Source organism: Coregonus lavaretus (assembly GCF_964263955.1).
Source record: "Coregonus lavaretus genome assembly, chromosome: 12".
NCBI classification, from domain to species: Eukaryota; Metazoa; Chordata; class Actinopteri; order Salmoniformes; family Salmonidae; genus Coregonus; species Coregonus lavaretus.
This window is the reverse complement of record NC_139999.1, coordinates 50,018,235-50,045,386: the sequence shown is the minus strand read 5'-3', so window position 1 is coordinate 50,045,386 and position 27,152 is coordinate 50,018,235. Positions and strand designations below refer to the sequence as shown.

General features: G+C 43.1%; 1 protein-coding gene across 1 annotated transcript in view; it reads right to left on the bottom strand.

The window, feature by feature from the left end:
- The window catches only part of LOC311138942 (tensin-2-like), a gene marked incomplete at both ends in the record, with an annotated part of 79,143 nt that extends 52,685 nt beyond the window's left edge, over positions 1-26,458 (bottom strand). The window contains 3 exon segments of the mRNA XM_084173754.1: positions 12,816-12,853; positions 12,934-13,012; positions 26,348-26,458. Of these exon segments, the coding sequence (XP_084029880.1) occupies positions 12,816-12,853; positions 12,934-13,012; positions 26,348-26,458 (228 nt within the window).
- Between the last annotated feature and the right edge of the window lie 694 nt (positions 26,459-27,152).

Here is a 27,152-nt window from a genome sequence, read left to right as displayed (position 1 = left end):
ACGTTAAGAAAAAGATAAAAAAATCCCCCACAAAATTTAAATCACATTGTAGTTATCACAAAACATATTATTTTCTGTGTTATAGCCTAACTAGACGATAGGCTATAAAGGCTTTGGGTAAGTTGTGTAATTTAAAAGGTAGACTCAAAGATACAGTATGAAGTAGATGCAGAAAGTAAACAGCATAGTGGGTAAATTTCCGCAACAACTAAGAATGGTGAAGCGCCAGGCTCTGGTGCTCTGGCTACCACGCTGTGAACAGCGAACCCGTGCACAGATACTGTGTGTGACTGTGTGAGAGCAAAGTGTTGCTCACTCATCTCAATATCCTAACCTATAGAGCCCCACAGTGGAGATGTCATAATACCCAGACCCTTGGGGTCAAACAGGGAAATGGTTCCAATCATTTTCCCACCATACATTTTTCCCAGAGGGAATTTTAGAAACACTTAAAATAAGGATGTTTTGATAACCATGTAAATCTCTCTCGGGCAAGGTGACTTTTATCAGTATATTCGGCTCCATTTACTTTCAGATCCGAAAATACTAATTAGCATCAAAGTAGATATCATGCAAGACTACAAATCCCTGCAAGATCCTGCACGTCATCTCTAGCTGACACCAATGCTAACAGGTATTGTGTGAATTAAAAACTTGCACAAGACAGTTCACAGAATTGTCCATTTAAAATAAATGTAGCCAATTTATTAATGACTAAATTTAGCTAACATTAGATAGTTAATCCAGAGATTCTTTGCCTCTATTCGGCAGTTTCATCCAGATCATCATGGCATTTGTAGTTCTTTATGATAGCCACAAATACAGACAAATATATTGATAAAAGTCAACTTGTCCTAGAGACATTTACACGGTTATCAAAACGTCATGCCAGGGTAAGCCTACGCGAAACACAGCCAATATTTTAAGTGTTTCTAAAAGCCCCTATGGGAAAAATGAATGGTGGAAAAACGATTGGAGTCATTTCATTGTTTGACCGCTAGGTATTAAGTGTATTATGACTCATACCGTGGTACTCTATTAATTGATGATAGGTCCTGCTTTACTGAAGTTGCCAGACATTGCAAGCCAAGAAATTGCGACATACAGCATTCCATTGCGAGATACAGCTCTTGATTGCCGATAGATATGCCTAGTGCACGGTTCTGACTGTCTGCCCGGTGGCCGATCTGCCTATACTGTGCCCCTCCCCTCTCTCTCCGTCCTTCGCTCGTTATGAAAGATGCGAGTGTTTGTGTTCTCGGAAGTACGACAACTAATCAGTATCCTCTGTTCCAAAAGTACTGAATCTTAGGAGTCGATTCTTAGCGGAATCGAATCTTGACACTCAGAAATGGGAGTCGACTCTCCACCACTACGTCATCATCGTTAACAGTTGGAAAAATGGCAGAGAAAGGCAAGCGACAGCAGCGAAGTCCTGTATGGCAATACTTCGAGAAGTTAAATGAGAAGGAAATGCTAACTTTGTGAGGTGGAATTGAGGTACAGTAATGGTAGTACAGGTGCAATGCTTAACCATCTGAAAGGGATACACTGTGAGACCAAAACCGTTGCTGGCAGCAGAACAGCTGCAATGTGAATTCACATGTAATTATATGAATGTTTAATGGAAAACCGATAAAAAAAAGTCAGTTTAAATGTTAAGAAAACTGTCCATTTTTCACATCCCTAGTAGAGATGCAGCAGAAGTTTGTGTGTACACGTGTGTGTGTGTTTTACGTAAAAGGAAGTGATGACATCATCACTACGTGAACTGTTTACCAGGGTCACGTTCAAAATGTTGCAACCCTCTCAATGTTTCAGATAGAAACGTCTCGCATAGAGCTGACAAGATTCCCTATCCTACATGACAGAGAAGCATGTCTGTTCCATTTAGTCTATTTCTATCTGAATGTTCTCCAACATTGCATCCCAGTAAACGTGACCCAGACGAGAAAGAGCACAATAAATAAGTAATATTTTGGAAGTGCAGTGTGCAGTCAGTTCTAGGCTGCGTCACAAAAGGTACCCTATCCTAGGACTCTGGTCAAAAGTAGTCCTTTAAATAGGGAATATGGTACCTTTTGGGACCAAATATTTACCCATGGGGGGAGGGAAGGTACTGTTAATGGGTTGTAATAATGGTGGTTAGCTGGATGAAATAGTGGAGTAAGCCACAGGAACAAAAGGATGCCGACAGACACGGACTGAAGCCCCCCAAGATTGAGGTTGAACTCAGTAGTAAAGTCGCATATACTGTATACACACACACACACACACACACACACACACACACACACACACACACACACACACACACACACACACACACACACACACACACACACAAAGTCAACAGGATGCAATTTGCAACAGGACACCGTTGGTCGCTCAACCTTACATACACGTGGACGTCCGCACACACGCTCGTGCTGTACACTAGCTAACATGCATTTGGCGCATTCATGTGTGTAGCCTATTTACACGAATATTGTAAATGCACGTACGCATGTTGACATGGACGGACACAAACGCACTCACGCACACACACACTGAGGGCCTGACAGTCTTTATTAGTTCATTTTGCCAGTGTGCTGCTAGGGCCATCTGGATACATTTGCCTTGTTCGTCAGCTAGACTAGCTACTACTTATAGAGGTACCTGCCAGTCCCCTATCTAACCCTGGGACTACTGCCCATGTGTCCCTACCTACAGCCAGCATGAGACAGAGAAATAATAGACATAAAGAAGAATTAGACAAAAGGACCTCAGTGCAGTTCTAGCCTACAGACCTATTAGTACTATAACATCACTATGGTAGAAAGATGACTGGATTCCAATTAATGGAAATGCCACATGACTTCAAAATACCACTTCAAGATGTTGTCAATGGCATCATGGCACAATTTGGATGGATTCCAATGAACGGCACATACAGCGCATTCGGAAAGTATTCAGACCCCTTCCCTATTTCCACATTTTGTTATGTTACAGCATTATTTTAAAAATGATTAAATAAATAAAAACCTTCAAAAAAATACACCATAATGACAAAGCAAAAAAAGGTTTTTAGAAATGTTAGCAAATTTATTAAAACTTATTTACATAAGTATTCAGACCCTTTGCTATGAGACTCGAAATTGAGCTCAGGTGCATCCTTGTGTACATTGATCATCCTTGAGAGGATTCTACAACTTGATTGGAGTTCACCTGTGGTAAATTCAATTGATTGGACATGATTTGGAAAGGCACAGGATCGATATAACGTCCCACAGTTGAAAGTGAATGTCAGAGCAAAAACCAAGCCATGAGGTCGAAGGAATTGTCCGTAGTGTTTCGAGACAGGATTGTGTCGAGGCACAGATCTGGGGAAGGGTAACAAAACATTTCAGCAGCATTGAAGCTCCCCAAGAACACAGTGGCCTCCATCATTCTTAAATGGAAGAAGTTTGGAACCACCAAGACTCTTCCTAGAGCTGGCCGCCCGGCCAAACTGAGCAATCGTGGGAGAAGGGCCTTGGTCAGGGAGGTGACCAAGAACCCGATGGTCACTCTGACAGAGCTCCAGAGTTTCTCTGTGGAGATGGGAGAACCTTCCAGAAGGACAACCATCTCTGCAGCACTCCACCAATCAGGCCTTTATTGTAGAGTGGCCAGACGGAAGCCACTCCTCAGTAAAAGGCACATGACAGCCCGCTAGGAGTTTGCCAAAAGGCACCTAAAGGACTCTCAGACCATGAGAAACAAGATTCTCTGGTCTGATGAAACCAAGATTGAACTCTTTGGCCTGAATGCCAAGCGTCACGTCTGGAGGAAACCTGGCACCATCCCTACAGTGAAGCATGGTGGTGGCAGCATCGTGCTGTGGGGATGTTTTTCAGCGGCAGGGACTGGAAGACTAGTCAGGTTCGAGGGAAAGATGAACGGAGCAAAGTACAGAGAGTTCCTTGATGAAAATCTACTCCAGAGCGCTCAGGACCTCAGACTGGGGCGAAGGTTCACCTTCCAACAGGACAACGACCCTAAGCACACAGCCAAGACAACGTAGCCAGAGGCCGGACTTAAACCCCGATCTAACATCTCTGGAGAGACCTGAAAATAGCTGTGCAGCAACGCTCCCCATCCAACCTGACAGAGCTTGAGAGGATCTGCAGAGAATAATGGGACAAACTCCCCAAATACAGGTGTGCCAATCTTGTAGCATCATACCCAAGAAGACTCTAGGCTGTAATCGCTGCCAAAGGTGATTCAACAATGTACGGAGTAAAGGGTCTGAATACTTATGTAAATGTGATATTTGCAAAAATTTCTACAAACCTGTTTTTGCTTTGTCATTATGGGGTATTGTGTGTAGATTGATGAGGGGGAAAAAACTATTTAATCAATTTTAGAATAAGGCTGTAAAGTAACAAAATGTGAAAAAAGTCAAGGGGTCTGAATACTTTCCGAATGCACTGTAAGCCTGCAAACATTTTCAGAATGTTTCCATGTTGCTCAAATTGACACCAAGTAACAGACTAACTAGATGTAGCGGATGGCAAATTGCAACTGCCTTCCTGAGCTCTAGAGGTACTGTTATCCCAGATCCAGATGCCTTGGCTGTCAGGGCGGAATTTCCACTCTGTCACATTTGAGTGACCCTTTTTTTTGGTAAAAAGGGAAGAGAAGAAGGAGAGAGGAGGAAGAAGTGAGTAACCAACCAAACCCTGAGAATATTGAACTGAGAATATTCTTTATGACAGCAGTTCAGAACAATGACACTTGGTAACCCTCTCAAGCATCTTCACCTCTCCTCCTAACCACTGTCTAATTGAGTTAAAGAGACTTTCGTTTCAGACAGCGCCAACATTTCATCAAGAACACAGGCTAGATTTAGGAGCCGTGTTTCTGTGGCTAAGTAAGTATTCATCTCCGTCTGTCCGTCTGTTTCTGTCTGCCTGTCTGTCTGCCTGCCTGTCCCATAGGATCTTATGTCCAGGGGCTACAGTAAAATTTAGACTAACCACAGTCATGCCCGCCATGGGACACAAGCATGGACCCCAACCCCCACAACCCTTGCCCCAAATAAACACTACTATAACGAGATGTCAAAACACACAGAGATTAAGATAATGCACGAGAGGTCGGGGGGAGTAAGAGGCATGGGGGAGGAGAGAGATTGGAGAGAGGGAACTGGGCACACAGAGCTCAGAGGGAGAGAAAGCTTGGGGGAGAAGGCGAGAGAGCAAGATTGGGTGAAAGTAAAGGGGAGACCTTGGGGTCTAGCCAGAGAGAAATAATGAGGGAGAAAATGAGAGGGGGAGAGAGAGTAAGAGCGAGACAGGGAGTGAGCTAGTGAGTGAGTGCTTGGGGGGGAGAGAGATCAACAGCTGAAAATGCCTTCCAACCATCGAGAGCAGACAGAGATTTTCGGGAGCTAATTTGACAGACCTCCTTATTTTAGATCCTGCTCTGCTCTGAGCGCTCATCAGGTCATTTGTTTGTTTGTCCATCCGTCAACTCAGATCTCTACTTGCTTTTCTTGTAATGGCTATGACGAAGTGTACAGACCCTGCTATGGAACCATGTTTCTTGACACCGGCAAATACCCAAGTACATCAAACATGTCATGTCCGTTACACACAAACGCGTTGCTCTTTAACTCTTTTATGCTTCTGGATATTCCTATAACTAGTGTCGTCAACTTTATAGGCAAAAGCTACTATATATATGATTCATGAAAATGAATGAAACCCTACAAAACCCTATAAGCCTCAGTAGTACCAGAGGACAGAAAATAGAAACCCTATAATCCCTGTAACATTAGATGAGACCTATCATTGTCTGTATCTTCCAGCTCAGCTACACAGGAAATTAAAAAACACTGGGTAAATATAAACACACATACTTGTGTGTTTGTGTGCGTGTGTGTATGCACGCATTCTCCCTTTATTGCTTCCGTACTCAGCCGGTAGAGAGCTTAAGTCATTAACGCACTATGGTGGTGCATGCAGCATCCACTACAGTGTATACCCCAAGGTTAACATACAGAGGCTGCAGCTGGAATGGTGACAGAGATGACAGTGACAATTCTGTGATGGTGATGACTCCACACTGTTACCAATAAGCTCAACACCGTCACATTTGTCCAGGCCATTGCCTTGACACTAAGATCTAAGGCTGCATGTCCTTTCTAATAAACAATCCACTTTACCTCCTCTGCTATTGAACTCTAGCACTAGAGCGCTCTATCTGTATTGACAGAACTATTTCTGTCTTGTAATCAATATAACCTTAATACACTTAGAGCTTGCAATCAAGGGACAGGATGTCTCGCTTGTAACTGGTTGCGATAACATCAAATCTTGTTTGTGTCTTTGACATGCTGCCCAAGGTATTCCACATGAGCGAATTTCACCCCAACCAAGACACTCTGCTACTACTTGTATGTTGCCATGGTATTTTTCTTAAATAATACATTAAATCTATTGTATAATACATGTAGAAAGCAGGTCATTGCACAGTGCAATCCGCATTCATAGTCCACAAAGTACTTAAGTACTTATGTTTTTGACACTTCTATAAACCAAAAAATCCATCCATCCATTATCACATAATAGCGTAACATATCACTGTAATCTCTACCTCAATTAATTTGTCAACAGAGCAGTGCATTATTTGAACAGCTGACAAAGTGAATACATCATGATCATTTCTAGCTTACACGACCAGAAGCGGTTGATTCACAGATGTTGTTAGGACAGCTGACCGTTTCCCGACCATTCTGTTTCTTCTGTGTCCTCTCAAACAGAACCTTCCACACACACACACACACACACACACACACACACACACACACACACACACACACACACACACACACACACACACACACACACACACACACACACACACACACACACACCCGAGGTACGCTTCTCTAGGTCTTTCTCCCGTTCCCAGTTTTGCTGTGTGATGTACAGTAATACTCAATCTATATACTCAATATTCTCAATAGTCCATACTCTCTTCTAGTCATGTCTGCCAGCCTTCATATCAAATAGATAAGGGTTCAATATCAATCTATTGCTCGATCAAAAACAAACACAGAACACAAAGCAGTGCACAAGAGGGGAAGACTCAGAGTATAATATTTCCCTTCAGTGCCCACTATAAACTCCAGACTACCCAATATCATGAATGAACCACTGAGCGAGTTTTACCTTTCATCAAGCTGCTTCAGTTCCCCCTTGCTCTTTCTCTTCAACCTCTGTCACCGACAAGCCTCTCTGTAGAGAGATAGTGATACAGTCCCGCTTTCTCTCTATTCCTCTCTCTGACTGCAACACACGCGACACAGTACTGTTCTACCTCCCTCTTTCGCACGCACACACACACAGTGCAGCTGTGCCAGTGCACACACACACAGACACACACACAGACACACCCTGGGCACCACTCCAGAGTCAAAGGGCTCTGGTTTCTGACGCCCTCTTCACTGCCCTGGGATGAGACACTGATAGAGGGAGGGAGAGGGAGATGAAGAGGCAGAGTTGATGAGAGAGAGAGAGAGAGAGAGAGAGAGAGAGAGAGAGAGAGAGAGAGAGAGAGAGAGAGAGAGAGAGAGAGAGAGAGAGAGAGAGAGAGAGAGAGAGAGAGAGAGAGAGAGAGAGAGAGAGAGAGAGAGAGAGAGAGAGAGAGAGAGAGAGAGAGAGAGAGAGAGAGAGAGAGAGAGAACTTTAGGGAGAGCTTAATGCCTCACATAAGAAAAACATCCCCATTCGAAATGGCAACATCTGGAAAAACTACTTTGAAAACGATATGAAAATCCAGAATGTCCGAACTTTAACGAGACTCAGACCAAATTAGTTGATCAATTAAACAACGTAGAAACAATTAAAGACCAACAAAACCCATTAGATATACCCATCACAATAACAGAGCTGAAAGAGAAAATCAAAGCCCTCAAGTGCGGTAAAGCCTGTGGGCCAGACACTATCTGCAATAAGATGTTGAAGAAAAGCAGCACTAAGCTGCAGGAAGCCAGACTCAAGCTCTTCAACCTAGTGAAAAAAGTATTTGATCCCCTGCTGATTTTGTACGTTTGCCCACTGACAAAGAAATGGTCAGTCTATAATTTTAATGGTAGATTTATGTAAACAGTGAGAGACAGAATAACAACAAAATAATCCAGAAAAACGCATGTCAAAAATTTTATAAATTCATTTGCATTTTAATGAGGGAAATAAGTATTTGACCCCTCTGCAAAACATGACTTAGTACTTGGTGGCAAAACCCTTGTTGGCAATCACAGAGGTCAGACGTTTCTTGTAGTTGGCCACCAGGTTTGCACACATCTCAGGAGGGATTTTGTCCCACTCCTCTTTGCAGATCTTCTCCAAGTCATTAAGGTTTCGAGGCTGACGTTTGGCAACTCGAACCTTCAGCTCCCTCCACAGATTTTCTATGGGATTAAGGTCTGGAGACTGGCTAGGCCACTCCAGGACCTTAATGTGCTTCTTCTTGAGCCACTCCTTTGTTGCCTTGGCCGTGTGTTTTGGGTCATTGTCATGCCGGAATACCCATCCACGACCCATTTTCAATGCCCTGGCTGAGGGAAGGAGGTTCTCACCCAAGATTTGATGGTACATGGCCCCGTCCATCGTCCCTTTGATGCGGTGAAGTTGTCCTGTCCCCTTAGCAGAAAAACACCCCCAAAGCATAATGTTTCCACCTCCATGTTTGACGGTGGGGATGGTGTTCTTGGGGTCATAGGCAGCATTCCTCCTCCTCCAAACACGGCGAGTTGAGTTGATGCCAAAGAGCTCGATTTTGGTCTCATCTGACCACAACACTTTCACCCAGTTCACCTCTGAATCATTCAGATGTTCATTGGCAAACTTAAGACGGCGCTGTATATGTGCTTTCTTGAGCTGGGGGACCTTGCGGGCGCTGCAGGATTTCAGTCCTTCACGGTGTAGTGTGTTACCAATTGTTTTCTTGGTGACTATGGTCCCAACTGCCTTGAGATCATTGACAAGATCCTCCCGTGTAGTTCTGGGCTGATTCCTCACCGTTCTCATGATCATTGCAACTCCACGAGGTAAGATCTTGCATGGAGCCCCAGGCCAAGGGAGATTGACAGTTATTTTGTGTTTCTTCCATTTGCGAATAATCACACCAACTGTTGTCACCTTCTCACCAAGCTGCTTGGCGATGGTCTTGTAGCCCATTCCAGCCTTGTGTAGGTCTACAATCTTGTCCTTGACATCATTGGAGAGCTCTTTGGTCTTGGCCATGGTGGAGAGTTTGGAATCTGATTGATTGCTTCTGTGGACAGGTGTCTTTTATACAGGTAACAAACTGAGATTAGGAGCACTCCCTTTAAGAGTGTGCTCCAAATCTCAGCTCGTTACCTGTATAAAAGACACCTGGGAGCCAGAAATCTTTCTGATTGAGAGGGGGTCAAATACTTATTTCCCTCATTAAAATGCAAATCAATTTATAACATTTTTGTCATGCGTTTTTCAGGATTTTTTTTGTTGTTATTCTGTCTCTCACTGTTCAAATAAACCTACCACTAAAATTATAGACTGATCATTTCTTTGTCAGTTGGCAAACGTACAAAATCAGCAGGGGATCAAATACTTTTTCCCCTCACTGTAGGATACTTTCCAGAAATATGGAATAAAGCCATAACACCCATACTGAAAAGTGGAGACAAATTCCACCCTAATAATTATCGCAGTTTCTGCGTGACCAGTAATCTAGGGAAGGTTTTCTGCAACATAATACATTTGGGAATACAAACCTTCCTCAACGAAAAGTGTTTTAAGTGCATGTTAAATTGGCTTCTTACCGAAACAAAGAACATCTGACCACATCTACACCCTCCACACCCTTATTAAAAAACATGTTTATCAGTCTACCAAGGGTTAAATATTTGCCTGCTTTTTTTACTTCAAAAAAGCATTCGATTCCATCCAGCATAAAGGACTCTTCCTCAAGCTCATCCAAAGTGGAGTTGGAGGAAGAACCTGTGACATTATTAAATCAATGAACATTGAAAATAAATGTTATGTTAAAAAAAAAAAAAACTTTAAACCAGGGGTGAGGGGGTCACCAGGGGCAGCAATCTGAGCCCAGCACTGTTTAATATCTACAGTGGGGTCTGGAATTATTGGATCCCTTGATAAAGATGAGCAAAAAAGACTGTCAGTGTTTCCCTATATGCATTTAGCTGCTAAATCGTGGCCGCCACAACATTATTATATATTTATATATTTTTTATAATCTTTGTGATGGTAAAACGTTTTCAGTGCAAACTTAAACGACTAAAACCAGATTTAAAGTATGTATAAAAGATAATGGCACAATATATTTTTTAAATAAGATCATCTTTGAGAACAAGCACCAAAATAAAAAATAGACAGTCAGGGAGAATTGAAAATGTCAAAAATAGACATGAAAATAGAGCTCTTTGGCCACGCATAACCCCATACCTACTGTAAAATATGGTGGTGGATCTTTGATGTTATCGGGCAGTTTGCTTCCACTGGTGTTGATATAGATAATTTTTGTTGCTCAAACATATTGTTAATTTATGCAATACTTCACATACATCTCTTTGGCAACAGTGGCAATCACCCATTCATGCCAATAAAGCATTTATTGAATTGAGAGAGTTAATAATGGAAAACATATTGACAGGCACAGAGAGCAATGGTGAGAGAGGAGAGCGAGAGGAGGGAGAGTGAAAGAGAGAAGAGCAGAGAGATAGCATGCTGTGAAGCTTTTAAATAACATTTGTAACCTTGTCTCGTGTCCCTCATGTATTTATGTATACTCCCAGATGGGAGCTGTCTAATCATTCTCTCTCACCCTCTGTCTCCAGCTGCCATACACTTATTTGCGCCCGCCTTCAATCGCTCCCTCACCGGCATCCCGAAAACGCCCATTATTTCCTAGTATCCTTTTTATATTGATCATTACTCACTGTGATGCGCACTCTGCTCCGTGTCACGTAACTCTCTGTTGTTTTTGGTCATGGTACCATAACTATAATACCACAGAGGAGGAGTACCAAAATATATAATCCTCTTTTAATGCATGGTGAGCTAGACACAACAGCTGGTGCGGAGTCACACACCATTATGTTTTGAGTGTGTGTGTGTGTGGAGGGGCACACCATTATGTTTGAGTGTGTGTGTGTGTCTGTCTCCGTCTGTGTGCGTGTGTGACAGAGAGACTGAAATGTGGTGGTATGTGGTAGCATGTCAAATACAAGGTTGCAAGACAACAGAATGGGATTTGATGCTTTAGTAGAGTAGAGGCATTTTCACAACAACGTGGCATAAGCTTGGGACACAGGGGACAGGGGATAAGACAATGAGGGACACACACACACACACACACAACTGTTCTCTCTAGCATGGTCATCTTGCTGCTTAGTGTGCTTCTCGTCTCTCAATGTCATACCAAGCCATGTTGGACTTGCTTAATGACCATTCCAGAATGAACAAAACATGTCAAATATATTTGTTCTTCATTTAGGGTTATGGTTAGAGTTAGTGGTTAAAGGTAGACTCCACAATATTACATCATCATACAAAGCAGGGCAACATCCTGCGTACACTAATGCTCATCCCACTTTGCACTCCTCCTCCCAGCTTGAGGCTTGCCTACACTGTAAAAAGCCAATAGAGGCAGTCTTGGCCGATCTGAATTCTCAATTGTATTCAGGGCACTTTTGCAACGGAAAACTCTGTTTCTTGTTGGACAAGTTCCGGTAGTACTCCCTGTTTTAGTAAATGTTTTCCCATTTGCCAAATGAATACAATCCTGTTGATGATTTCTGTAAACAGGAAGTCGCCCGGGTATGTGTGATAATGGCATCATGCGGAGTGTAACTTTAAAATCCCATGTGGTTAGAAATCATAGCATCCTTTCTGGCATTGGACTACCTGGTAATCCCAACCAGCCCCCTAGTGAGCTACTACTAAGCCCAAAGAGACACAGGCTATAAAGTTGTCTCATTAAAGAGCGGAAGCCAGCAGTAATTTGTCCTTCCTGTGCTTTCTTGTCCTATCTAACCCCTGACTGTTGCCCAGTGAACCTGAACGCTTGTGTTGACTGTCTGCCTACCCAGTCAGTCCACAACTCACCACTGCCCCTCTCTGATGTTTTAGTTCTGACTGTAGTGTGTGTAAGTGTGTGTGTACGAAGTCTGTGTACCAAGCTTTACACATAAGCAGCACATAAAGTACACACACATTTACATTTTTAGTCATTTAGCAGACGCTCTTAGCCAGAGCGACTTACAGTTAGTGAGTGCATACATTTTTCATACTGGCCCCCCGTGGGAATCGAACCCACAACCCTGGCGTTGCAAGCGCCATGCTCTACCAACTGAGCTACACACACCTCAGACGATTCAATCCTGAATAAATGTGTCGGGAGGAATTGTTGGCACAACATAGCCCATAATCCGATGTCATTTTGGGCCACTTGGCATGTAGTACAGTAGTCAGTGCCAAGAGGTAATAACATTTCTTGGCATCCTTCAAAAACATAGCCAGTATTTTTTAACAGCTTCCCTCTTATAGATACATCTAGACCACTGCTAGCCTAGTCATAGGTTTGTCTAGTTCTTGCAAATTTCTATGGTGATAATAACCATAGTAGATGGCGAGACAGCACAAACAGATCTAGGACCAGGCTACAATTCCCTTCACAATGTTAACATTTTAGAGGTTTCTATGGTGAACCTTGTAGACCACACAAAACAGATTTACTCTAGACAAGCAATTTTCTTTTTTTAAAGATGGCTCAAGACCTACCTTGGCTTCACATTCGTGATGAACGGCTGTCTTGCACTCTGCAATGAGAGAGAAAAGAGACCGTGTGAGAGTTGGTTGTGTGTGTGTGTGAATTGTGTGTGTAACACTCTGTACTCACCCCCGGGGATGTCGACGGCCTGTCGTTTCATCCTACAGCTCTTCTCTGTGAACGCGTGGGACACGGCTCCTTTACCAAGCTGTAACAGAACACATCACAATGTGAGGGACAGAGACTGTGATTGAGAGTGTTTGATGGTCACATGTACAGGGTTGCAGGTGTGATTGCAGGCTACAGTGAAAATCTTAGGCTTCGAGCTCCAACATAGAGGACAAAGTGAAACTGGTCATATAAAACAATAGAAATAGAACTATATGCATCATAACAACTGTAGCAGTGATTAATAAATAAATGTCCATTGGGGTGGAGGCAGAGTAAAGGCTGCTGAGAGGGTGGGGGGTGGGGGGTGGGGGGGGATGACCATAGGGGGAGCAGCAGCATGACCATTGAGGGGATGTGGGGCTCAAGTAAAATAAAAACAATAAACATAAAAAATAAAAAAATAATAATAATAATATACATATTAACAACTGCAATAGTGATGAATGTCGTTGGGGGGAATGTCAATAGGGGGAGTAGTAGGGGTACAGGGGGAGTAGGTAGCTGACTAGTGGTGGCTATTCAGCAGCCTGATGGTCTGGGGTTAGAAACTATTGGCCAGTCTTTCGGTTTTTGCCATGATGCTCCTGTACTGCCCACGTCTGAGCGGGGAGAACAGGGCATGGCTTGGGTGGCTGGGGTCCCTGATGATCTCCTTGAATGAGTAGGTGTGTCCACACTTTTGACTGGTAGTGTATGTCTATATGTCCATGTCTTCACTCTTTGTGTTACAGGTTGAAGGGATGGAAGGATTCAGACTAGAGAGAGAGGCACCACTACTATTTTCCTTACAACAGGGAGAGAGGTGATGTTTGCACAGCTGCCTAGACTGGCACAGTGCAGTACAGGCACCCTTTCAGTGGAAACCTAGGCTAGACAGTGGGCACTGTGCTGTGCACTGCCAACAGGCACCAGTGACTAAAACTAGAACGCCAAAAAAATTAAACTCAAATTATTATCTAATCTGTTTAAAAAATGGTGGCTCAAAACCCACTGTTTGTGGCTAAAGCTTAGTAGTTACTGGCTAGAAATATTGCTTTGTTAATTTGTGGGTCGCAATATATCTTGAAAAGCTTTATCTGAATCACATCGCAAAGAAGTTTGGGAGCCACTGAGTAAAGCTGAGAGGAGAGGCAGAGAGAAGAGAAGTAGAGACAAGAAGGGCTTGGTTCGATGAGAGAACATCATCTGTCAGAAAACTAAAATGGGAATGGATTTAGAGTTTCATTCCATTGCTGCTGCTCATTTTACAAGTGGACATTTGCTCAGACAGTCTTGACATTGGGAAATGGATGTGCTAATTCAATAAGCAAGATCAAAACATACAGGAACATTGAATGGACTACATAAAAACAGCTGGTTATGCATGCACACACACATACACACACGGGATTCAGACTCACCTGCCTACAAGATACAACACTTATTTTAAGCAACACAGTTACATTCATACACATATTTAAACATAGAAATCAAAACAACTACATTCATACACACACATACACACACACACACACACACACACAGTCCCTGTGAGGGTGTACAGTGCCTTGCAAAAGTATTCATCCCCTTTGGCGTTTTTCCTATTTTGTTGCCTTACAACCTGTAATTAAAATGGATTTTTATTTGGATTTCATGTAATGGACATACACAAAATAGTGCAAATTGGTGAAGTGAAATGAAAAAATAACTTGTTTCAAAAAATTCTACAAAATAAATAACGGAAAAGTGGTGCGTGCATATGTATTCACCCCCTTTGCTATGAAGCCCCTAAATAAGATCTGGTGAAACCAGTAGAAGGATTACTTTATCCTATCCCAGGTATTCCTGAAAGAGGTGGGGTTTCAAATGTCTCCGGAAGGTGGTGAGTGACTCCGCTGTCCTGGCGTTATAAAAAAATATCTGAAACATTGAACATCCCACGGAGCACCATTAAATCCATTATTAAAAAATGGAAAGATGGCACCACAACAAACCTGCCAAGACTCACAGACCAGGCAAGGAGGGCATTTATCAGAGGCAACAAAGAGACCAAAGATAACCCTGAAGGAGCTGCAAAGCTCCACAGCGGAGATTGGAGTATCTGTCCATAGGACCACTTTAAGCCGTACACTCCAAAGAGCTGGGCTTTACAGAAGAGAGGCCAGAAAAAAGCCATTGCTTAAAGAAAAAAAATAAGCAAACACGTTTGGTGTTCACCAAAAGGTATGTGGGAGACTCTCCAAACATATGGAAGAAGGTACTCTGGTCAGATGAGACTAAAATTGAGCTTTTTGGCCATCAAGGAAAACGCTATAATAATAATAATAATTGGTCATTTAGCAGACGCTCTTATCCAGAGCGACTTACAGGAGCAATTAGGGTTAAGTGCCTTGCTCAAGGGCACATCGACAGATTTTTCACCTAGTGGGCTCGGGGATTAGAACCAGCGACCTTTCGGTTACTGGCACAACGCTCTTAACCACTAAGCTACCTGCCGCCCATGTCTGGCACAAACCCAACACCTCACATCACCCTGAGAACACCATGTTTTTCCATCGGCAGGGACTAGGAAACTGGTCAGAATTGAAAGAATGATGGATGGCGCTAAATAAAGGGAAATTCTTGAGGGAAACCTGTTTCAGTCTTCCATTGATTTGAGACTGGGACGGAGGTTTACCTTCCAGCAGGACAATGACCCTAAGCATACTGCTAAAGCAACACGCGAGTGGTTTAAGAGGAAACATTTAAATGTCTTGGAATGGCCTAGTCAAAGTCCAGACAAACGTCTGAGGACGTCCTAAAGCGGTGTCATCTGATTGCATGTGAAGTACATTAAGTCATTAATCTATCCTCCCCAGAAGGGAGGAGGAGAGTGTGGTCTAACTAACACAAACTCCAGTGACAAACACATGTATTTATTCACTCACTCCATCACAAGGCACACCTCTCCATTGGCCGCCCCTCCCTCCTTCTCTCCCTCCATCCCACATTCTAAGAGGAGGCATAATCACACACTATGTAGCTTTGTTGTGATTTAAAAGGTTGCTTTAAAGTCTCTGTGTGTGTGTTCTATCAAGATCAATTGAGTTTATGTAGACCACTGAAGTTGCCCCTGGCTTGTTTTTAACATGCATGGATGTTAAAATAGCATGTTCAATAGCATAGTGGTCATCATACAGACATTCAGATTGCCAGAGCACAGTGTGAAAATACATACAATGATGTATTGATATGTGTCCAGACTGTTCAATTTGTGGTCACTTTGCATGTTTACTAAACTGCTACTGGACTCATCAGAATGGATGGATGGATGGATCTGTCATTATAACTGTGTGTGTTTGTTACCACTAGCATGGGAAGTGGGAGAGATGACTAATCTGTAAATTTCAATCTCTGTCTTTTTGTCACTCGCTATCTACCCATTTCTGTCTTTCTCTGTCGCTCGTTAGATACTAGGCATACATCTTTTATTAGATCCATCAGCTGGTATACTGTTATATAACTCATGATTAGGGCTGTCTCCTAGAATCAATTTGAGTTATGCAATTCAGTGTCCATCCTTTAAAAAAAGAATGGTCAAGGGCAAGGGAAATGAGCTGATGAATCTGGAAAGATAAACACTGAAGAAACAAAACTTGCGTGGTGTACACACTATGTGAACTCGCCTACACCCCTGGAAAAGACCAGTGACTTAACTTGTTTAATTTGAAACTAATACTTTCCATCCATGGAAAATTAGACTTCTTACATAAGACATTCAGGAAGCAATCCAGGAATCTCAAGTGACACAAGCTCAAATGAAATTAACTGTTGGGTAAAACTGGACATAAAGTTAAGTGGGAGTCGAGGTTCGTGGTTGTTAAAGAGTGTATTAGGTTAACCGTTAAGAGTACAATAATTAGGAAATCCGGTAGAAATTGGAGTCATGCTGTTTTCACTCGCTTTTGTCAGCAGATAATAAGAAACTGAAAAATGACAGAAGTACCCACATACAGTTGAAGTCGGAAGTTTACATACACTTAGGTTGGAGTCAATGAAACTCGTTTTTCAACCACTCCACAAATTTCTTTTTAACAAACTATAGTTTTGGCAAGTCAGTTAGGACATCTACTTTGTGCATGACACAAGTAATTTTTCCAACAATTGTTTACAGACAGATTATTTCACTTATAATTCACTGTATCACAATTCCAGTCGGTCAGAAGTTTACATACACTAAGTTGACTGTGCCTTTAAACAGCTTGGAATATTCCAGAAAATGATGTCATGGCTTTAGAAGCTTCTGATAGGCTAATTTACATAATTTGAGTCAATTGGAGGTGTACCTGTGGATGTGTTTTAAGGCCTACTTTCAAACAGTGCCTCTTTGCTTGACATCATGGGAAAATCAAAAGAAATCAGCCAAGACCTCAGAAATAAAATGGTAGACCTCCACAAGTCTGGTTCATCCTTGGGAGCAATTTCCAAACACCTGAAGGTACTACGTTCATCTGTACAAACAATAGTACGCAAGTATTAACACCATGGGGCCACACAGCCGTCTTACCGCTCAGGAAGGAGACGCGTTCTGTCTCCTAGAGATTAACGTACTTAGTTTGGTGCGAAAATGCAAATCAATCCCAGAACAACAGCAAAGGACCTTGTGACGATGCTGGAGGAAACAGGTACAAAAGTATCTATATCCACAGTAAAACGAGTCCTATATCGACATAACCTGAAAGGCTGCTCAGCAAGGAAGAAGCCACTGCTCCAAAACCGCCATAAAAAAGCCAGACTACGGTTTGCAACTGCACATGGGGACAAAGATCGTACTTTTTGGAGAAATGTCCTCTGGTCTGATTAAACAAAAATAGAACTGTTTGGCCATAATGACCATCGTTATGTTTGGAGGAAATAGGGGGGGCTTGCAAGCCGAAGAACACCATCGCAACCGTGAAGCACGGGGGTGTGGGGGTGCTTTGCTGCAGGAGGGACTGGTGCACTTCACAAAATAGATGGCATCATGAGGAAGGAAAATGATGTGGATATATTGAAGCAACATCTCAAGACATCAGTCAGGAAGTTAAAGCTTGGTCGCAAATGGGTCTTCCAAATGGACAATGACCCCAAGCATACTTCCAAAATTGTGACAAAATGGCTTAAGGACAACAAAGTGAAGGTATTGGAGTGGCCATCACAAAGCCCTGACCTCAATCCTATAGAAAATGTGTGGGCGGAACTGAAAAAGTGTGTGCGAGCAAGGAGGCCTACAAACTTGACTCAGTTACACCAGCTCTGTCAGGAGGAATGGGCCAAAATTCACACAACTTATTGTGGGGAGCTTGTGGAAGGTTACCCAAAACGTTTGACCTAAGTTAAACAATTTAAAGGCAATGCTACCAAATACTAATTGAGTGTATGTAAACTTCTGACCCACTGGGAATGTGATGAATTAAATAAAAGCTGAAATAAATAATTCTCTCTACTATTATTGTGATATTTCACATTCTTAAAATAAAGTGGTGATGCTAATTGACCTAAGACAGGGTATTTTTACTAGGATTCAATGTCAGGAATTGTGAAAAAACGAGTTTAAATGTATTTGGCTAAGGTGTATGTAAACTTCCGACTTCAACTGTAAATTATCCATAATAATCTAACACAGAAGTGTTACTAGTGACGTGTGAGCTGCAGACATCCACACCCAAGTACACGTTTTTCAAATAAATTGTCGAGATATTGATTAATAAGAATTGGCTATGGTGATTACAATACAAGTCCTCTTACCTTACTCATCTCGGGATTTGGTCACCTTTTAAAACCTGTGCACATTATTCATATCATTAATGACGTCAAATATACTTCTTACCATTACGCATCCTCTGGGGTCTTTCAGATCTTTTACCGACGTAGGCGGAGTCAAAGCCACAACAAAACCCCAGAGGATTTTTTATTTTACAGACTTGAGTGAATCTATTGGCCAGAGTGGCCAAAAACTCTTGCTTGATCGGTTCAGATAAACCTACATCTATATCTACATGCTGAAGTAGTTTAATGTGAATAATGTTACCACATTCATTAGGTGTAAATATTAAAAACATAAAAAATACGATAAATTCTTCACACTATCACCTTTGCACGTCATGTCACTGTTCTTCACGTCTACGAGTACAAAATATTAGACAATAGCCGCACCTAGTGGTGAGAAAGGAGAAGAGCAGCTCAGTCTCCAACATGAGAACCATAAAAGGCACATTGCATACCAAACAAATGTAGAGAATACTCCTTTCTCTCTCATAGTATTCATATTTTTCAATTATCTTGATTAATTTCACTATTTGCATGAGGAAGATGTCTTGAATCCCCCGCAAAGGAATACGATTATGGGCCTTTAGTAAAGGTGGTTCAAATCAAATCGTATTTGTCACATGCGCCGAATACAACTGGTGTAGACTTTACAGTGAAATGATTGCCTACGAGCCCTTCGCAACAATGCAGAGTTTAAAAATAAAATAGTAACACAAGAGGAATCAAATAAAATACACAAGAATGTAGCTATATACAGGGAGCACCAGTACCAGATCAATGTGCAGAGGTACGAGGTATTTGAGGTAGATATGTACTGTACATGAAGGCAGAGTAAAGTGACTAGGCATCAGGATCGATAATAATCAGAGTAAAATAAAGAACACAGCACTAGTAGCAATGTGGAGTGTAAACGTGTGTGTATATATGTATGTTTGTATTGTGTCGGTCTGTATGTAGTGTGTAGTGTGAATATGTGAGGGTTTTGTGTGGTAGTGTCAATGAAGTGCGTTTGAATATTTATGCAATCAAGATATTAGTGTTTATTTTTCCACTTTTACAGAGTATTTTGTGTAGATCGTTGACATAAAAAGACAAATCAATTTTAAGCCCACCTTGTAACACAACAAAATGTGGAAAAAGTGAAGGGGTGTGAATACTTTCTATAGGAACTCTACACCCCAGTTGTCCCGGTAGACTTGCATGACTATTTGTGAAATTACTGGATTTGAGCACCCCACCCCTTTTGTCATGCTCCAGCCAAAGGCTAGCTCATTCCCAAGGAATCTCCAACCATTACAGCCCCAAAGCACTCAGCCTCTAATATGGAGATGGGAGAGGAGCAGCCAGTGCCAGTGATTCATACATAGTGGATTTCATTATTACCTTCTGGTAGATGTGCTTTTTTGGTGTGTGAACGGTAAGCCAGCATCCTCCTCTAACTCTCTCCCTCCTCTAACTCTCTCCCTCCTCTAACTCTCTCCCTCCTATAACTCTCTCCCTCCTCTAACTCTCTCCCTCCTCCAACTCTCTCCCTCCTCTAACTCTCTCCCTCCTAACTCTCTCCCTCCAACTCTCTCCCTCCTCTAACTCTCTCCCTCCTATAACTCTCTCCCTCTAACTCTCTCCCTCCAACTCTCTTCCTCTAACTCTCTCCCTCCAACTCTCTCCCTCCAACTCTCTCCCTCCAACTCTCTCCCTCTAACTCTCTCCCTCCTCTAACTCTCTCCCTCCTATAACTCTCTCCCTCCTATAACTCTCTCCCTCCTATAACTCTCTCCCTCCTATAACTCTCTCCCTCTAACTCTCTCCCTCCTATAACTCTCTCCCTCCTATAACTCTCTCCCTCCTATAACTCTCTCCCTCCTATAACTCTCTCCCTCTAACTCTCTCCCTCTAACTCTCTCCCTCCAACTCTCTCCCTCCAACTCTCTCCCTCCAACTCTCTCCCTCTAACTCTCTCCCTCTAACTCTCTCCCTCCTCTAACTCTCTCCCTCCTATAACTCTCTCCCTCTAACTCTCTCCCTCCTCCAACTCTCTCCCTCCTCTAACTCTCTCCCTCCTCTAACTCTCTCCCTCTAACTCTCTCCCTCCTATAACTCTCTCCCTCCTATAACTCTCTCCCTCTAACTCTCTCCCTCCTATAACTCTCTCCCTCTAACTCTCTCCCTCCAACTCTCTCCCTCCAACTCTCTCCCTCTAACTCTTTTCCTCTAACTCTCTCCCTCCAACTCTCTCCCTCTAACTCTCTCCCTCCTCTAACTCTCTCCCTCCTATAACTCTCTCCCTCCTATAACTCTCTCCCTCCTATAACTCTCTCCCTCCTATAACTCTCTCCCTCCTATAACTCTCTCCCTCCTATAACTCTCTCCCTCCTATAACTCTCTCCCTCTAACTCTCTCCCTCTAACTCTCTCCCTCCTCTAACTCTCTCCCTCCTATAACTCTCTCCCTCCTATAACTCTCTCCCTCCTATAACTCTCTCCCTCCTATAACTCTCTCCCTCCTATAACTCTCTCCCTCTAACTCTCTCCCTCTAACTCTCTCCCTCTAACTCTCTCCCTCCTCTAACTCTCTCCCTCCTCTAACTCTCTCCCTCCTCTAACTCTCTCCCTCCTCTAACTCTCTCCCTCCTCTAACTCTCTCCCTCCAACTCTCTCCCTCTAACTCTCTTCCTCTAACTCTCTCCCTCCAACTCTCTCCCTCTAACTCTCTCCCTCCTCTAACTCTCTCCCTCTAACTATCTCCCTCTAACTCTCTCCCTCTAACACATGCACTTGGATATTTATTCTTGCATGCACACACACACACTGCAGCACACATACTACGCTACACTGTAGTCACACACCACTTGCACACATAGACCTACATAAACCTCTCCAAATACACTACCACAGAGACACCCCTTTCCAAAAAGTGTGTGTGTGTTCTCAGTGACAGCCTGTTGCTGACGACATGCTGAAGTATGGGTCTTGGCTTTGGGTAACACACTCACACACACAGAAGGGACGGGAGCAGGTGGGAAACCCGAGGTATGCTCCACGATGTGTATTTATATCCCCACATTCCATGAGCAGAAGAGTGTCACCTCTAAAAGAGCCATGAAACTCCCAGAATAGGTACAGGAACACATGCGCGTGTGAATCGACCTAGTCAACAAGCACCCTATTTTTGGCTTGGGTTAAATACGCATGGCACCCAAAAAGAATGGCAATGTCATTCAAGAGAGCAATGTGCATTGGACACAATGCAATACCTGGGGTTTGGAGTAATGCAATGTCAACTTTGCCCAACAAAATTACACATTATACGACATACAAACACAACAAATGCATTGCATGCCAATGTTTCTTTCTCTAGGGCAGGGGTAATCAAATCCTACCCTATGAGGTCCGGAGTACTGCTGTTTTTCTGTTCTATCTGATAATTAACTGTACCCACATGTTGTCCCAAGTCTAAATCAGTCCCTGATTAGAGGGGAAGAATAAATTTAAAAAACAGTTGAACTGGCATCGAGGTCCAGATTTGAATTTGAGGGCTGTAGAGCATCGGCCAGGTATTGATACAAGTATTAACAGCACACAGTTGAGCTCGTCAACTGTCACAGCCATACCCTCATACCATAGTAGTTTCACTGTACTGCTATCACAAAAACCAAAACAATATAACAGCACTCACACACAATCAAATTCAATGATTGAATTATGATTTATGACATAGGCCTTGATCATGTCAAGCCCTCCCCGGCGTGAAATCGTACATACATGCAGTTCACATTTTTGGAACAGACTAGTAAAGACCCACTGGAGCCATGTTGCAATGTGGCCGCTCCTAAATACGGCTATATCAGACACGCAGACCACGCGACGCATAGGAGAGTAACGGACACCAATTCCTCTTAAACTTTGACCACCGGGGAACAGACTAGAACAGACATGATTAACACCCTTCGATCACCTCCAACTACCATCCCCCGCTCTCTCTCTCTTCACTTGACCTCTTTAATCCTGACCAGTATATGACCCCTTCTCGCCTTCTGACAGTGAACTAAATGGGACTAGTGACATTGTGTGCGGCGAATGCCGGGGATACTTGAATACCTTTGACTAAACACGGCAGGGCTAACATTTTCCCCTGGGGGCACTGGTGCCACTAACTTTTTCAGTTGGTGGCACCAGCCCATGATTTGGTGGCAATCCCCCCAAAAATGTGCACAGCGTCACACAATAGAAACAATTAGAGTAGGCCTAATCATCTTATAAAGTAATTACAATGCTTTATTAAGAAGTGTAATAGACTACTGACATGGTATTCAATAAATACATTTTTACATCTAACATGTCCAAGCAGAAATGCATGAATCACATATATTTTGATATGCAACCTAATCTAGGGTTGTCATGAATTTTGGGTTGACAATTAGGCAATTTTAGTTATATTTTACTGTCATAACAGGGCTACATAAATGTTCAGATGTATTTTGTTCAATTGAGATTAATTTGCCTTAATCTTTATGTGCAATATGATATATATATATATATAGGCCTAATTAAATTGGTGCTAATTCACTACCTGAGGAAGTGGAAAATCAAAAAACATTAGCTAGATCGCTAACTCTAAATACAACACATACTGCTAGTAGCCATGTATAAATTTAACAGTAAATGTAATGTCTTTAAAAAAAATTGCAATGAGGCCTAGTGCACTCTCAATGGCCGATGCGCATTTTCGCGCTCCGTATTTCAAAGCAATATCAAATATCTTGATTGTAAAACAGTGTGCTTTGAGCTTATTGATCGTTGAGAAATAAAGATTATACCTACAGAAAGCTGAGACCATCCTCTCTTTAATATGGACAAGTAGTTGCTTCCAAAGTTGTAATCTTTCCCCGCAATTGCATTTTAAAATGTTGTACAATCACGAGGGGCGCAAGAGGGTGGCGAGAGAGTGTGAGAGGTTCGCTCATTACAGCAGCAGGCCCCAGCGAAACAGGCAGGCACAGTGGCAGGGCAGACACTTTTATTACAGGATTCATAAGGATAATGCAATTTACTGTCTGACAAATCCATGGTTTTATCCACCAAAAAATAGGATGTTTTGACTGAGGTAATCTAACTACCAGGCGTAAAAGAAACGCCTGAAACTATATCCCCTACATACTGGTCTTGACGAGAAGGGAAAAAAAACTGTCGGGGGAGGTTCTCTTCTGCACTGTTCAACCAATCCAGTAAATGTGGAGGAATTAAGATGGAGTGTCGCCATTGTTAATGTCCAAAAGCGGAAGTCACGTCACAGGCTCTCTTTCCATTTCCCCTGAAAACTGGAACATCCGGTTGTTCGGGACTTGGCAGAGGCTATGATTGAAGTGACCAGGTAGAATGTGCAGCTCGCACCAGACCTCTGCCAAACTAGGATCATAGTGTCTACTGTGTAGAACTGGTTTTTGTTAGGCCAACAGGCGTATGTACATTCGGAAAGTATTCAGACCCCTTCACTTTTTCCACATTTTGTTACGTTATAGCCTTATTCTAAAATGGATTAAATCGTTTTTTCCCCCTTATCAATCTACACACAATATCACATTTACATAACTATTCTGACCCTTTACTCAGTACTTTCAAGCACCTTTGGCAGCGATTACAGCCTTGAGTCTTCTTCGGTATGACACTACAAGCTTGGCACACCTGTATTTGGGGAGTTTCTCCCATTATTCTCTGCAGATCCTCTCAAGCTCTGTCAGGTTGGATGAGGAGTGTCGCTGCACAGCTATTGTCAGGTTTCTACAGAGATGTTTGATCGGGTTCAAGACCGGGCTCTGAATGGGCCACTCAAGGACATTCAGAGACTTGTCCCGAAGCCACTCCTGCGTTGTATTGGCTGTGTGCTTAGGGTCGTTGACCTGTTGGAAGGTGAACCTTCGCCCAAGTCTGAGGTCCTGAGCGCTATGGAGCAGGTTTTCATCAAGGATCTCTGTACTTTGCTCCGTTCATCTTTCCCTCGATCCTGACTAGTCTCCCAGTCCCTGCCGCTGAAAAACATCCCCACAGCATGATGCTGCCACCACCATGCTTCACTGTAGGGATGGTATTGGCCAGGTGATGAGCAGTGCCTGGTTTCCTCCAGACGTGACGCTTGGCATTCAGGCCAAAGAGTTCAATCTTGGTTTCATCAGACCAGAGAATGTTGTTTCTCATGGTCTGAGAGTCCTTTAGGTGCCTTTTGGCAAACTCCAAGCGGGCTTCCGTCTGGCCACTCTACCATAAAGGCCTGATTGGTGGAGTGCTGCAGAGAAGGTTGTCCTTCTGGAAGGTTCTCCCATCTCCACAGAGGAACTCTGGAGCTCTGTCAGAGTGACCATCGGGTTCTTGATCACCTCCCTGACCAAGGCCCTTCTCCCCCGATTGCTCAGTTTGGCCGGGTGGCCAGCTCTAGGAAGAGTCTTGGAGTTTCCAAACTTCTTCCATTTAAGAATGATGGAGGCCACTGTGTTCTTGGGGATCTTCAATGCTGCAGAAATTTTTTGGTACCCTTCCCCAGATCTGTGCCTCGACACAATGCTGTCTCGGAGCTCTACGGACAATTACTTCAACCTTATGGCTTGGGTTCTGCTCTGACATGCACTGTCAACTGTGGGAACTTAGATGTGTGTTTCTTTCCAAATCATGTCCAATCAACTGAATTTACCACAGGTGGACTCCAATCAAGTTGTAGAAACATCTCAAGGATGATCAATGGAAACAGGATGCACCTGAGCTCAATTTCGAGTCTCATAGCAAAGGGTCTGAATACTTATGTAAATAAGGTATTTGTTTTTAATTGTAACACATTAGTAAACATTTCTAAAAACCTGTTTTCGTTTTGTCATTATGGGGAATTGTGTGTAGATTGATGAGGATTTTTATTTATTTAATCCATTTTAGAAATAGGCTGTAACGTAGCAAAATTTTGAAAAAGTGAAGGGATCTGAATACTTTCCAAATGCACTGTATGCTTTTGTTCCAGCCCAGCACTAATACTATCAGATTCAACTAATCAGGGTGTTGATTGAGGACCATGATAAGTTAGATCAAGTGTGGTATCCATGGGCTGGAACAAACAAATGATTGCACACACACCTAGCCTCCAGGAGCTGATTTTGAGACCAATGATTTGAATTTCAATCCAAACTGTTTGAGAGTGTGTTGCTGTTATACCTCACATCATGACACTATCCATAAACATGCCCCATTTCCATAGGGTAGGTTGCAGTTGACACCTTATGGGCTGAGACTTGGGGCCCTGGCTAGACATATTGGTGTGATGGGTCACAAGACAACTCCAAAAAGCAGTAGGCGAGTCACTCACAGCACAATCAATCGAGAACATGAAGTTTGACCATGATTCTGTACTTTTTATTCATACCCCAAATATTGTCTCCTGAGGTGATATAATTAGCAGCCGCCTAAAGCAACTAACAGTAGTGCATGCATACATCTTTGGATGGGTGGCCCCAGCGTGAATTGAAGCCACAACCCTGACGTTGTATGTGCCATGCTCTACCAACTGAGCCGCAGAAGGGTTACACTTTTAGAGTGTTGCAGACAGAGATTTCAACAAGTGCGTTGCCTACCTCAGCCAGCTGTAGAATTTCAACGGGGATATGGTGGACTTTTGGGGATCCCTCAGGTTCCGGAGTGCGTCTCTTTCCGCTACAACGCTGGGTACTGTGAATGCACCCCATAGATCCTGTGGTTCTCTCTTCTTCTCCTTTTTCAGATTTTATCCACAAGTTAGTTATCCGGTTATCCCAAGGACCTGCTTTCCTTCTCTTACTCCTCAGGCTCCACTCGTCTTTTCAAAAGGGACCCACTCTCCTTTCCTCCTCCTTTTCACTCTGATACAGTGAAGCTAGGTCCTTCCTTTGCTTCTTTGACACCCCAAAACCCCTCTCCCTTTTCTCCCTGTGAGCCCTCTCACACCCCTGTCCAAGCTGATCTTTCTCACTCTCTACTCAGCCAGGAGTGGAACCCTCTCAACCTTAACTCAGTCCACCCCTCTTTCTGTCTCCACACGTCTCTCCCTCTTCTTTCAGCAAGCACAGGGCCCGCTCTCTCGCACCCTTCTGCCGTCTCTCTTGCCGTTTTTGCACTCTTCTTTCTTCGGTCAGCCTGTACACACAAACGTCCACTCTTCCGCACTCCTTTTACTTCAACACCGTTCTCTCTCCCTCGCTAGCTGTTGTCCCTTCCCTCCCAGCATGCACAGACCCTCCACTCTCTCCTCTTACTCTTCTCTGGTTGCCCTCTTTCTCCCCTTTCGGCCTTCAATGAAACACCCTTCTCTCTCTCATTCCCCCTCTCCTCTTACAACCCTCTCACTAGCTGTTCCCCCTCTGTCAGCCTGCTGCACAAACCCTACACTCTTCCCCTCTCATT